Raw genomic sequence first — 14,219 nt, 5'->3', positions numbered from 1 at the left:
TTCATGCATTCTTCTTGCAGCATCTTCGACAATCTGCTTCATATGATCTATTTTGTTGTCAGCTGCACCTGCTTCTGAGAGAGAAGCTTTTTCCGGTTCGTCAAAGAGTTCCAGAAAATTCTCGTACAAAGTGGCGATTGAGACTGTGACTTGGCCAGTTTGAGGAAAGATTTCCCTGGCAATGTCATCTATGGCCTGTAGCTTCTTGACATAGCAATCATCGAAGGTCACATAGTATGTCTCTTCAATCCTTCTTGAACGTTTGTTTAGGACCCTTTACGCCTTGGATGTGAGTGAGTAACCCAGAAAGATTCCCTCGTCGGCTTTGACATCAAACTTGTTGCGGTGTTCTTTAGAGTTAAAGATGAAACACCTTGAGCCAAACACATGGAAAAATTTCACATTGGGTTTTCTGTTATTTATTATCTCATAAGGTGTGAGTGTGAATCACTTGTTGAGAAATTGTGACTAATTCCCTTTTCTGCAAGAAACTCTTCAAACTCCCTGTTCTTGAATTCGAGACCATTGTCGCTCCTGATGTTACGAACGACCTTCTTGAGTTGGACTTCAATTTGCTTGATAAACACTTTCAGCTTTTGAGTCGCTTCAGATTTGAGCTTTAAAAAGAACACCCATGTAAATCGGGAGAAGTCATCAACGATAACAAGAATGTACTTGCTACCACCGATGCTTTCGATAGATGAAGGACCACACAAATCGATATGAAGCAATTCGAGTGGTTCAACAACTTTTGTGTTGATTACAGATGGGTGACTTTGACGACTCTGCTTTCCTATTTCGCATGCAGCACACAAATGCTCTCTGTCGAACTTGAGCAATGGAAGACCCCTAACGTGACCTCCAGTGACAAGTCGGTTGATATCTTTGAAATTGAGATGAGAGAGTCTTCTGTGCCACAACCAGCTTTCGTCGGATTGAGCTTTTGATAGCAGACATATGGCTGGGTTTCCTTTGATGGGTTTCATGTTTAGAGGAAACATTTCACCCTTTCGCTCTGACTTCAGAATCACTTTCTTTGTCTTTTTCTCTATGATTTCAGAACCTTCATCATCGAATGAAACTTTGAGACCTGTTCCTCCAACAAGCTGAGATACACTGATGAGGTTGTGTTGAAGTCCTTCCACATAGGCTACCTTCCTTATGGTAAAATCACCATTCGTTATCATCCCATATCCCTTTATGGTGTCGAAAGAGTTATTTCCAAACTTAACGTTGTCACCATTTGTAAGAGATCTGTATTCCCTGAGCTCCTCTTTCCTCCCTGTCATGTGACGTGAGCAGCCACTATCGATGTACCATTCTTCGTCAAACTGCTCGTCACTGATAACCTGCAAAAGTTAAGCAGATTTAGGAACCCAAAGTTTCTTGGGTCCATGTGAGCTTTTCATGGGAACGGGAATAGTAAGAGAGATGTCAACTAGTTATGTTCGTTTTATTAGAGTTGTTTCATCTTTCTTTTTAATGGTAAAGACTTTTATTTTGTTAGGATTGGGTTTGTTCGCTTTGGACTCAGGTTTGGATTTATCGACCTTTTTCTTTCCCTTCTATTCAGCTGAAGAATGAGGTTTTTGAGAGCATGTGAGATTAGCTTTGGAGCAAGATGGAGATGAATGAGTGGAAGTAGAAGAACGAGAGGAATTAGAATGAGAGAATTTGGATGGGGAGGACTTCCTGGCTGATGACTCAAGGTGACCCTTTTGCTTTTGATCATTAGAGGGGCGGACCTTCGAGTTTTGTTCTCTTTTGACTTCAGAGCCGAACCTCTGAGTTCGGTTGGAGTTGTTCTTGGAACCGAACCTTTGGTTTCGGTTGAAATCCTTTTCAGAATTGAACCTTTGCTTTCGGTTGGTATTTTCATGCGAACCGAACCTTGGCTTTCGGTTGGTATTTTCTTGCGAACCGAACCTTGGCTTTCGGTTGTTGGAACTTTCAGGCTTTCTTACAGGATTGTCTTCATACTTCAGATTTTTGTCTTTGTGTGAATAGTATGCATTCTGGGAGTGCCAGAATTGTTTTCTTTCAGAGAGGTTTTTCCTGTATCTTTGGTTCCTTTCTATCTTCTTATCCCTCATCTGCTTAGGTTGATGATGAACGTTCGCTTTCGCTTTTGTTGTCACCTTGGCTGGTTCCTTTTGAACTTCAGGAGATTTTCTTTGAGCCGAGGGAACAGAGGGAATATCTGAAGAAGATTCAGTTTGCCCTGAGGAATTGGAAGGAGTATCTGATGAAGTTTCACTTCGAGCTGTTGGTGTTGAAGGAATGTCTTATTTTACTGAACGATCAACCTCTTGAGGAATATCTTTTGTACCACTGGTGCTTGGTTCACTGAAATTATCAGGCTTGTTCAAGGGTTCAGGTATGTATCTCCCTTTTCTCATCCAGGAGGTTCTTTCAGATAGGCCAACGGTTTCGTTTCCATTATCAATAGGAGCTTCCCAGAAGTACTCATCACAGCCATCAGCATTGTCTTCGTTAACAATAGCTGTGAGTTCAGCTGTTTGATGTTCGGTTACTCCAGTCACCTTGCATACCTGATTCGGAGTGGTCCTGACCTTTTGATACACAACAACTTTTTCTACTAATTTTGGGGACTTTTGTTGGGACAATCTAGCGAATTCCACAGAATTTTCAGAAATAAGATTTTTGTGGTTTTCAGTTTCGCTTTTAACAAATTCTGAGCAGTCAACCGTATCCTCTACAGAAATTTCACTCATGTTTTCGTCCTCGTTGAGCTCAGATGCATTTTCAACATCGATTTTATTTTCTGAGCTAACGTTGGCGTTTAGAGAGTCAAATTTTTGCATGGTTTCGGTTCTCAGTTTAAGTCTGTCATTTTCGTCCAAAAGATTTTTGAGCATGTCCTTGTGGTCTTTGGATTTGATGAAGGACTCAATTTTGTCCAGTCCATACATATAGGTTGGGTTGACATCATCAGACGATATCACACTCTCACAATTGTAGGCTTCGGCATCGATTTCATCCTCCTTAAACTCTAGGAAGGGCAAAATCATGCGATGGATCTTTTGGCCTATTTCACAGTCTAAGTGAAGTTGAGTAATATTGGAATATAAGCGTTTAGCAATTAAACAAAAAAACATTTCGTTGTTTTAACAATTTTAAATTATCTCTCTGCAAATAAATGTTTTCGTCTTTGACTTTAACTAATTCCGACTCTTTTAACTCAATCCACATTCGCCGCTCCTCACTCTTCGACGCCACCCTGCTTAATTGATCAGTCAGGTTAGAATTGGTGACTCGAGTTTGAGTTAAGCTACTATCTAAATGAGAAATTCTTGTATTAACATTTTTTAGTTCTTTCTCATATGAGGATGATGGTACTTTAGATGAAATAAAAACAGATTGTACCTTCTTTATCAGTTCATCGAGCTCATTAAACTGTTGGCTGAGTGGTTTGGCCGTAAAGCACATATCCTCCTGCACCTTCGGTCCATTGCTTCCTCCATCGGTATTGTATCCCCTCATTTGAGATACGCCAGACACCATGAAGCATTTTCCACCACTGCTTTCCTCCTTAGCCATACAAGCCTTTCCATGAGTAGGCTTCCTCACTTCTTCGTCTTCTGAGTCAGTAGACCAAACTTCTGTGCTACCGAACTCATCGTCATTAACCGAACCCTGCACAATAAGAGCATTAATAGAAGGGTTAGCGGTAGACTTCTTCTTTCTCAACTCATCCAATCTCTTCTGCAGCACGGCTTCCTCATCCTTTCCATCGTCCTTTTCAGCCATCTTCTTAAGAACACAGTCCTTAGCATAGTGGTTCTTGCCACCACAGTAGAAACAACTTACTCCGGAATCACCATCTGCCTTCGGTTCCTTCTTGGGCTCCTCAGCCTTCGGTTCATTGTTTGCCTTTTCAGAGCTGTAACTCCCCTGCCAGTTTCGGTTTTTGGTGCTGGGGAATCTCTTCTTTATGAACCTCTTAGGATTGGATACCATCATGGCATAATCCTCAGCTGTGAGGTCATACTCTTCCAAGTTGAGCTCTTCATCCTCCATCACTGCTTTACTTTTAGATAGGAGGGCCAACGAACCAAGACTAGAAACAACGTTCTTCTCTTGAACCACAATCTTCTCTTGGGACTTTAGAATACCCACCAGTTTCGCCAAAGAGTATGATTTAAACTGTTCATGGGCTTTGACTGTGGAAACTACTGCTCTCCATTCAGATCTCAGTCCGTTCAAGAAAGTAACCTTTTGTTCGATGAGCTTCCTTTCAATGTCGTGTTTGATCATCTTACTGAGAAGATGATTGAAGCGATCAAACGTCTGGGTCACCGTTTCTTCGGCCCCTTGCCTGAATTCTCCAAACTCAGATAGAAGCAAGGTTTGGATAGAATGTTCAAGATCTTCGTCTGTGGAATACAGTTCGCGAAGTCTATCCCACACTTCCTTCGCCGTAGTGCATGAGCTGACCAGTCTGAATGTGTCGGACTGAAGGGCGAATCTGATCAACCTTAGTGCCTTAATATTGCACTGGAATTTATCTTTTTCATCTTGCGCAATATTCGTCACGTCCTTAAGCAGATCGTTGTACTCTTTTTGCGTCTTAATGATTCTGGATGTCGCAGAATGAGAAAACGGTCCATTGATGATGGCTTCCCATATGAGAAAACCATTGTCCTCCGATCCAATCACGTAATCTTCAAAGTGATGCGCCCATACTTCATAGTCATGGGTGTATAAGATTGGAATCTTTGTCGTCGAACCAATGCTGTTGGAAATATTAATAGGGTTTGATTGTGTCGCGTCCATTATGATCGTAAAAACCTGTTCAAAGATCAGACTTGTAATAAAGCAGATTAGGGCAAAACAATAAATATTAAGATACGTCAATTAAGATGACGGCTCAATAAGTATCGATGATTGCGGAAAACCCTAATGGAAATCTTTTTCACAGAAAAGATGTGTATCGATTACACAGCCTCCTGCTCTGATACCAATTGATGGGATTAAAACAACTTTTAATCTATGAAGATCGATTAGATCTTGAACAAGTATATGAATAAGAAACAGCAAAAACGCAATAATAAGAACAAAACAGCTTGAATCAAACGTGTCGAATGATTAAATAAAATCCTTAGAAGAGCTCGATTAAGAACATCAACTGTAAAGGATTAGAAGATTACAAGAACGATTACAGGAAAATATAATACTCTTGATGAATCGCTATATCGAAAATCTCTGCAATCTTAACCTAATATGCATGCAAGCATTAACTTAAATACTATACATAAAAGGCTCACGGTTGGACAGGCCCAAACCGGAGAATACAAGGCTAAACTAACGAGCCCAAAAGACGCAACATCAAAACTATCTTCAGCCCAACATAAACCCTTGAGAAATAAATAAAATAATGGGGTTTGGGGTAATTCGGTTGATTGATTGATGTTTAAACATAATAAATTTATGTATTGTGGGTTGAAAACCCTATATGCTCACCAGGCTTCCAAGCCTGACCCACTCAGTTGTTTATATTACAGGTAGATGACCCCGAGCATAGTCGGAAGATGATGATGAGTGAATTTTGGATTATAGGGCGGTAGTTACAAATAACTGTCATAAGGTTTATAATGTCTTGTTTATGCTTTTGATCTGTATCGGAACATGACATCCCGAGGTTTTGATATAAAAAGGAAATGATATACTTCTTAAAGAAAGGTTTTGACAAACTTTTATCATATTTTGTTTTGGGGACCAATTCCGCAACATCTTTTATAAAGATTTTTCTGATTTGATTTTAAAAAGCATAAATTAAATCGGTATTTTTCTGTCCGAGAAATTAGGGGATGTCACAGTTTGGAACTAGCAAGTTTTCAACAATTGTTGAAACTGCTCAATAGTTGATCAGAAACTAATAAAACACATAGAGATGCATTCATATATGATTATCAAGTATGGGCTTGATTAATCTTCCTCGATATAGTTTGACTATAAAGAGTAAGTGAGTTTTCAAGGGAGAAAAAACATACATGATTGAAAATCTTTTCAGATTTAAGCTAACATCTCAAAGTAAGAATCTTCTTTCTTATAAGATAATTACATAGTGTGATTTGATTATAAATCAAGATGACTCTAGTGTTTTCTACAAAGCTAGTGAGAGCGTAGTAACATTCCTAGCCTTATATGTAGTCGACATACTAATTCTTAGAATAAGGATCTATATAGATAGATCATGGCAACTTAAAGGATTAACTAAAATTGCATTAATTGTCAAGGATCTTAAAGGAGATTAAGATAAAGGACTCTGAGAGATTCATTTTTTCAAATACCACATAACATAATTTTGAGCAAAATCCTAGTGCAAATGTTTTTGATATAGATAATATGATTGTATTATGTACGCTGTTGCAATTGGAGAAATCATATATGTCATGATTATGCATAAAGGCCAAATAAGTCGTATGCTTAGAGCATGTCGAATGATACGAGTATAATCTAAGAACAAGTCATTGTGTGACTTATAGGAATGTTCGAAAGTTGTGCAAGAACTAGAGAAATATTCCTAGTCTACGGAGTATTTGAAAGAAAGTTATTTTTAAAGTTGTTACACATGTGCTAAATTTTCAAATAGATTGATATAACTCTCAGTCACAATCGGGCGTGTCCTTATTATGAATGAAGATATAGTTACATGGATAGTGGTTCCATGTAGATTTTAATTACAGTTACACATCAGAGTTAGAGTACCTCGTTGTTTGGAGAACCACGTACAAAGATGCTTAATGTATAGTTCATTATGACTATGAGTAATCCTATTACGCAAGTATTGGTATCTAAGTCATATTCAAGCATCTAATTCATTCTCAATAGTTTTTTCTTTATATATAGGTTATATATAAAACTGAAAATGATTGTATTCGTAAAGTTTATACAAATCACGACTGTCAAATCTACTTAACAAGGGTGCTTCATTAGCTAAAGCATGAAAATCAAGCTGGTGCTATAAGGCCTTGTTGATATAAGGAAATATATTTGATTGAAATTTAGTATTTGGATATTGGAACAATAAAGCAACATATATTGTAATGAATGATATATTGGATATGAGTCTTTCATTAAATAATTATTGTGTTCTATATTAGCATGTTTAAATCCTTGAATAAATAGGTTATTCTAAATGTCCATAGTCGTTCATAGTTGTGGGGGCATCTATGAGGTAAGACTAATATGAGTGGATTGGTGGATTCTCACGGAGATGAGAACGGCAAAGAGCTGCTACCAACTTCATAGGTACTTGATTGGGAGAACAAGTATTGGACTTGACCCGCATCAAAACCACTTTATGGATCATAGTCAAGAGTGATGTTCTGATCAATGTTGTATCTTTTAATCTTAGACCTGAGATACATATTTGGGACTTGAGGTGTATGGATTGTTGTTCTTAGACATGGTTTAACGCTATTTCATAGAGCGCAGTCATAAAGGCCATCGTTGGGTATGACATCAACTGCATTGATAGGCGTATGCAGTCAAGATGATCTTTGTATTATTAGACCTGAGATGCATATTTGGGACTTGAAGTGTAGGGATTATTGTGCTTAGACATGGACACATGGTTCAATGTTGTTTCGTAAAAGGCGGTCATAAAGGCTATCGTTGGGTATGACATGAACTACATTGATAGACGTATGTAGTCAAGATGGGATTTGTCCCTCTTATTCGTCGAGAGCATGACATCTAAGGCCTTAGTTAAAGTTAAACGGTAAATGAGATTGGTCGTGATCCATTTCTCATGTTCAACATGATGTGTGAGAAAAAGGAATAATAGATACCACACCTTTAGTAACAATTGTATCTTAGAGCTCCTGAAATTGGTTGTTGATGAAATGACACCCTTCATATGTTGTTAGGGGTAGTAGCCCATTGCTAGATGTCAGCTACTGTCTATGTCAGTCTATAATGAATCTTATACAAGTGGGAGATTATTGGATCTATATGCCCAAGAATCATTATAGAGTGATACTGCTAATAATATATGATCCTATAGGGTCACACCTTTATCAAGTTGGCACATTTTGTATATTTATTATTAATGTGATTATTAATAAATAATATCGATTCTTGTATTTTAATTAGAGAATAATTATTGTTTTGTGAAAATAATAATTATAAGAGAGTATTATTGGTTATTATTTCATATGGTATGAATTAATAAGTCATGCACAACATTTTGGACTAGTTGGATTCTTTTGTCTTTTACCTAAAGACAAAGTTTATATTTTATAAACTTGGAGTTTATTAAAAATAAAGAATCCTACTTTTTAAAAGGCATAATGATGGTGTGGGAGGTTGCTTTTTCAACCTTCCACCTTTTGTCTCCCATGCTTCTAAAGGCTACAATTACTTTAGATTATTTTAATGGTTAGGCCGTACTTTTAATGGGTTATATAAGAGATGCATGAGGCTTGGATTTTTTCAAGAGTGAAGCTCTTCTTTCTTCCCTTCTTCTTCTCTCTAAAACCGTAAGTGTGGAGATGCTTCATCTCCATGCATTTCGATGCTTTACTTTGGTGTTTAAAAGACCTCTTGAGTTGTTCCCTTTAATGCTTAATTAAGTTAAGCACTTAAAGGCTTTATACACTCAAGAATACAATAAGGAACTAGCATTCCAAGTGCCTTACTTTTGATGGTGGATACTTGTAGAGAAGATCATACACTTTGATATTTTGTTATCTTCATCAACATCCCAAAACCAAGTGGGTTCAAAGGCTTCAAAGGTTATCTCTAAAACATCATATGGTTGGTTTTGTTTCATTCTAACCTCTATAAATGGATCCATGATGGTGCGGTTTTGTTATGAACTAAAAATAAACTTGTTATATTTAAAGTCTTTTGTTGTCTGTTTTTGTGAAAAACAAACTTTTATTTCGTATCAAAACCCAACAAAACAATCAAACAATCAATTCGCCTCTTTCATTCTTCGTCGGCATCACCGTTTAAAACCCTAACTTTCGTTGGAATGACGGTGATGGTTGATTGTTAGGGTTTTTGGTGACTGATTGTTACGCGACAATGGTTGGAGAAACATTTTTGTTCTTGAAACTGTGTGAAAGGGAAAAAAAAGGTGCAGACCTCGGTTCTTATTTTGAAGGGTAAAGTTGTTTATATGCGATTATGTAAGCATTAACGAGAGGCCTCCTGTTTATAGAGGGAGGAGCAAATCAGAAGTCAAGATCATCGTCGTCGGTGTCAATGTCAGTTGCCCGAGAAGCCATGACCTGGGCCTGACGCTGAGACATAACCGGAGATGAAGAAGTAGTGGGGGTAGTGGGGGTGTTGCTAGATTCGCTGCTTCATTTGTATGGGTAAACCAGACTTGAGATTAACCCCTAGTCTATTTGAGAAAGAGAGTTGATTGCATCGATCTGAGTGTTTATATATATATATATATATATATATATATATATATATATATATATATATATATATATATATATATAATCCTTGAATCAAACAGATTTTGTTCTTTAACGCACATACAATTCTCTAAGAACAAATTGAATGGTTTCGATTTTCATGACTCAAGAACAAATCCAAATATCTAGGGACAAACTCAAGAACAAACCTATATTTTGTGTGTGGTTTTTATTTCAGGAACGATTTCAATGAGTATTCTTGAGTGTGTACGTGTTTATACGAGTGTGTGTCTATGTGTTCTTAAGTGTGTGTATATGTATGTATTTTGAAGAACAAAGCCATAAAAGTTAAAGTGTGTATTTTTTCATAACTATGTGTGTTCTTGAGTTTTGAAGAACAAACCTAGAGAGAGATATTTTATTTTTATTTTATTTTTAACTGTATTTAAATTGCTGGTAATAAAACAAAATTGGAAAATTAAATAATAAAGGCAAAATGAATTTTAATAAAAAGTGTAAACCAAACTCATAAAAAAATAAAACTTTTAGATCTGACTAGTTCATACTTTTTTAACCCAAAGATACAAGTTTTGATAACACATGATTATTCTTACAATTTTATCTTTTGTTACATATGGGTATTACCTTAGTTTCCTGAACATTTGAGGGCAACCTTGTAATAAATCTTGTAAAAAACAATACCGGACTTAAATAATAATATATCACTTTATTAGGAAATTCCTGAACATTTCGGGTAGGTTCCAGAGGTTTCTTCCAGACGTCTCTCGCGCCCTTCAACATGTGTATAAAGCGTTTCATCACTGCATTATTCATCATCAGTTAGCAAAAAATCGTCAATTCTGTGAGTAAATTCACGCAAACAAATCTCCATAAACACGCACTCATACTCGCTAGTTCGAGTCGTTTGATTCTGATTCGTTTCGTAAGGTAACAAGACATTCTCTCCTCTTCATGTTTTGATATGATTTGTTTCTGTATTGTATTTTCAAGAATTTGCTTGATATGATAATGATTTTACTCTGTATTCTTTGAATGCTCTATTTTGATTACTGCAATTAATCATGTCTTGTTACTTCGCCTTTTATAATTTGAAACTCATTCATTTCGATATGTTTTTTAGTCCGCTAACAATGAATTAGGCAAAATTCTTCGTTGTAAATATCAAATTCGGTAAATTGGAAGATAAATTCTGTGATGAACAACGACATGGGCACATTTCTAGTTATAAACTGATTTATTTTCCTCTTAATCTGGCTCATCAATTTGGTTATCTATGTTTATCGATTCTGCGTTTATAAAACATGAACCGATGTTCTTGTAATTGCTTTTGTAGGTTTTTTAAGAGGTATAATCTAACATGAATCCTGACAAATTCACCCACAAGACAAATGAAGCTTTGGCTTCAGGTCATGAACTCGCAATGAATGCTGGACATGCTCAGTTCACACCGCTACACATCGCAGCAGCTTTAATTTCTGACCATAATGGAATATTCCGGCAAGCAATAAACAATGCCGGTGGTGAAGAAGCGGGTAATTCAGCGGATAGGGTTTTCAATCAAGCGTTGAAGAAACTCCCTTCCCAATCCCCTCCCCCTGATGAAGTTCCAGCAAGTACTTCTCTAATCAAGACAATTCGTCGCGCCCAATCTTCACAAAAATCCCGTGGTGACACCCATTTGGCTGTTGATCAATTGATTTTGGGCATTCTTGAAGATTCCCAAATTTCAGAACTTTTAAAAGAAGCTGGAGTTGGTGCATCGAGGGTGAAAAGCGAGGTAGAAAAGCTTCGGGGTAAAGAAGGGAAGAAGGTGGAAAGCGCTTCAGGGGATACTAATTTCCAAGCTCTCAAGACATATGGTCGTGATCTTGTAGAGCAAGCCGGGAAGCTTGATCCTGTAATTGGGAGAGATGAGGAAATTAGGAGAGTGATTAGGATTTTATCAAGAAGGACTAAGAACAATCCTGTTCTTATTGGTGAACCTGGTGTGGGAAAAACTGCTGTTGTTGAAGGATTAGCTCAAAGGATTCTTAGAGGAGATGTCCCAAGTAATCTTGCTGATGTGAGAGTTATCGCATTGGATATGGGAGCTTTAATTGCTGGAGCCAAGTATAGAGGGGAGTTTGAGGAGAGACTGAAAGCAGTTTTGAAAGAAGTGGAAGACGCTGAAGGGAAGGTGATATTATTCATTGATGAAATCCACCTTGTTCTTGGAGCGGGTCGCACAGAAGGATCCATGGATGCTGCAAATCTGTTCAAGCCCATGCTTGCTAGGGGTCAACTCCGGTGCATTGGTGCAACTACTTTGGAAGAGTATAGGAAATATGTGGAAAAAGATGCTGCTTTTGAGAGACGTTTCCAGCAGGTTTTGGTGGCTGAACCAAGTGTTCCTGACACCATAAGCATTCTTAGAGGGTTGAAAGAGAGATATGAAGGTCATCATGGTGTTAGGATTCTTGATCGTGCTCTTGTTGTTGCTGCTCAACTTTCAAGCCGATACATAACTGGTATGAATTGATTCCATGTTTTCTTTTTTTTGATTTGAACTTGCTCTTCTCAATTTATATATATGGTTTTGATGTTAAATGTTGATTTGTATGCAGCACGTTTTCTGCCTGATAAGGCTATTGACCTTGTGGATGAGGCCTGTGCAAATGTTAGGGTTCAACTTGATAGTCAACCAGAAGAAATAGACAATCTTGAGAGGAAAAGGATGCAATTAGAAGTTGAGCTTCATGCTTTGGAGAAAGAAAAAGACAAAGCAAGCAAAGCGCGTCTTGTTGAAGTGAAAAAGGAGCTTGATGACTTGAGAGATAAGCTTCAACCACTGATGATGAAATACAAGAAGGAAAAAGAAAGAATTGATGAAATCCGCAGACTGAAACAGAAAAGGGAGGAGCTTTTGGTGGCACTACAAGAAGCAGAAAGAAGATACGATTTAGCAAGAGCTGCAGATTTGAAATTCGGAGCAGTTCAAGAAGTGGAAACAGCAATAGCAAAACTCGAAGGAACAACAGATGAAAATGTGATGTTGACAGAAACAGTGGGACCCGATCAGATAGCTGAGGTGGTGAGTCGATGGACCGGGATCCCGGTGACTCGACTTGGAACCAATGAGAAAGAGCGGTTGATCGGGTTATCGGATCGGTTGCATCAACGGGTCGTGGGTCAAGACCAGGCGGTGAACGCGGTGGCTGAAGCGGTGCTGAGGTCACGAGCCGGGCTCGGAAGGGCTCAGCAGCCCACCGGATCCTTCCTGTTTCTGGGTCCCACAGGTGTTGGAAAAACAGAGCTTGCAAAGGCTCTTGCAGAGCAGTTGTTTGATGATGAGAAGCTGATGATTAGAATCGATATGTCGGAGTATATGGAGCAGCATTCGGTGTCACGGCTGATCGGAGCTCCGCCAGGGTATGTTGGTCATGAAGAAGGCGGGCAGTTGACCGAGGCTGTGAGGAGGAGACCATACAGTGTTGTGTTGTTTGATGAAGTTGAAAAAGCTCATCAATCGGTGTTCAATACGCTTCTTCAGATGTTGGATGATGGAAGGTTGACCGATGGTCAAGGTCGAACGGTTGACTTCACAAACACAGTCATCATCATGACTTCAAATCTTGGAGCTGAGTATTTGCTAAAAGGGTTATCAGGGAAAACAACAATGGAGAAGGCTCGGGAAATGGTGATGGGAGAAGTGAGGAAGCATTTCAAACCGGAGCTCCTAAACAGACTTGATGAGATTGTGGTTTTTGATCCTTTATCTCATGATCAGTTGAGGAAAGTTGCTCGGCTTCAGTTGAAGGATGTGGCTGTTAGATTGGCGGAGAGGGGTGTTGCTTTGGGTGTCACGGAGGGGGCATTGGATGTGATACTGAATCAGAGTTATGATCCGGTGTATGGAGCAAGGCCGATTAGGAGGTGGCTGGAGAGGAGGGTGGTGACTGAGTTGTCTAAGATGCTGATAAGAGAAGAGATCGATGAGAATTCGACTGTTTTCATAGATGCAGAGATGAATGGGGAGGAATTGAGTTATAGAACAGAAAGGAATGGTGGAGTGGTGAATGCTGCAACAGGGGAGAAATCCGATGTGTTGATTCATGTTGTGAACACAAATGCAAATGGCGGGGCTCGTAGTGATGCTGCACAGGCTGTGAAGAGGATGAAGATCGAGGAGGTCGATGATGATGATGAAATGGATGATGAGTAAAGGTGTAGCGTGTTTTGAATTGTAAATTTGTGAGTGTAAGTGTCAAGTATATGTTTGTTTTGAGGTTTGTTGGAATGTAAGCGAAGAATGTGTTTGTTTTGAAAATCTGAAATGAAAGCTTTTGTTTGTTCTTTAATCAAAGATTTGTTGTCGTGTAAAGAGATCTATTTGACATCATATTATAAACATATACTTGGTAACAGTTTTTAAAGATTTGTTGGTAGCATATTATAAACAGTTGACTACATAATCAGACATAACAGAACTGAGATTGAGAAAGAACAACAAGCAATGCAAGCAAAGATCAATTCTATCTTCAAACCCTGTTCGTCTTCTACAACAAAAACTGGAACCCTGAATTCATCTTGAAGAATCTAGAATCTATCAGGTGAAAAAGACTTCAACAAGAGGGATGCTGGTATATCTACAGGAGAATATCCAAAAATATGTGATCTTAGAGACCAGTGGTTGTATAGAAATCTAAAATTGTTTTAAACAAGAAAAGAAAGCATGTTACAGTTTCATTTGGATTTGGGTCAATCTGATTTTCACTTGTAGGGGGGATATTTCCACAAAAGCATGAGAGTGACACCTGT

General features: G+C 38.2%; 1 protein-coding gene across 1 annotated transcript; it reads left to right on the top strand.

Annotated features, from left to right (window-relative positions):
* The first annotated feature begins 10,147 nt into the window (after positions 1–10,147).
* Positions 10,148–13,764, top strand: LOC111902263 (chaperone protein ClpB1). Its single transcript, XM_023898115.3, has 3 exons — positions 10,148–10,349; positions 10,756–11,929; positions 12,026–13,764. The coding sequence occupies exons 2-3, from the start codon at positions 10,780–10,782 to the stop codon at positions 13,621–13,623; spliced, it is 2,748 nt and encodes a 915-aa protein (XP_023753883.1). The 5' UTR covers positions 10,148–10,349; positions 10,756–10,779; the 3' UTR covers positions 13,624–13,764.
* The last annotated feature ends 455 nt before the right edge of the window (positions 13,765–14,219 follow it).

The sequence above is a fragment of the Lactuca sativa genome, chromosome 4, assembly GCF_002870075.4.
Source record: "Lactuca sativa cultivar Salinas chromosome 4, Lsat_Salinas_v11, whole genome shotgun sequence".
NCBI lineage: Eukaryota > Viridiplantae > Streptophyta > Magnoliopsida > Asterales > Asteraceae > Lactuca > Lactuca sativa.
This window is presented reverse-complemented; position numbering and strand designations above follow the sequence as displayed.

Bases quoted from the DNA above. Each gene is read 5' to 3' on its own strand.
- LOC111902263 (XM_023898115.3), top strand. From the start codon at position 10,780: ATGAATCCTGACAAATTCACCCACAAGACAAATGAAGCTTTGGCTTCA. The intron at 11,930-12,025 runs GTATGAATTGAT...ATTTGTATGCAG, and splicing joins TTCAAGCCGATACATAACTG to CACGTTTTCTGCCTGATAAG.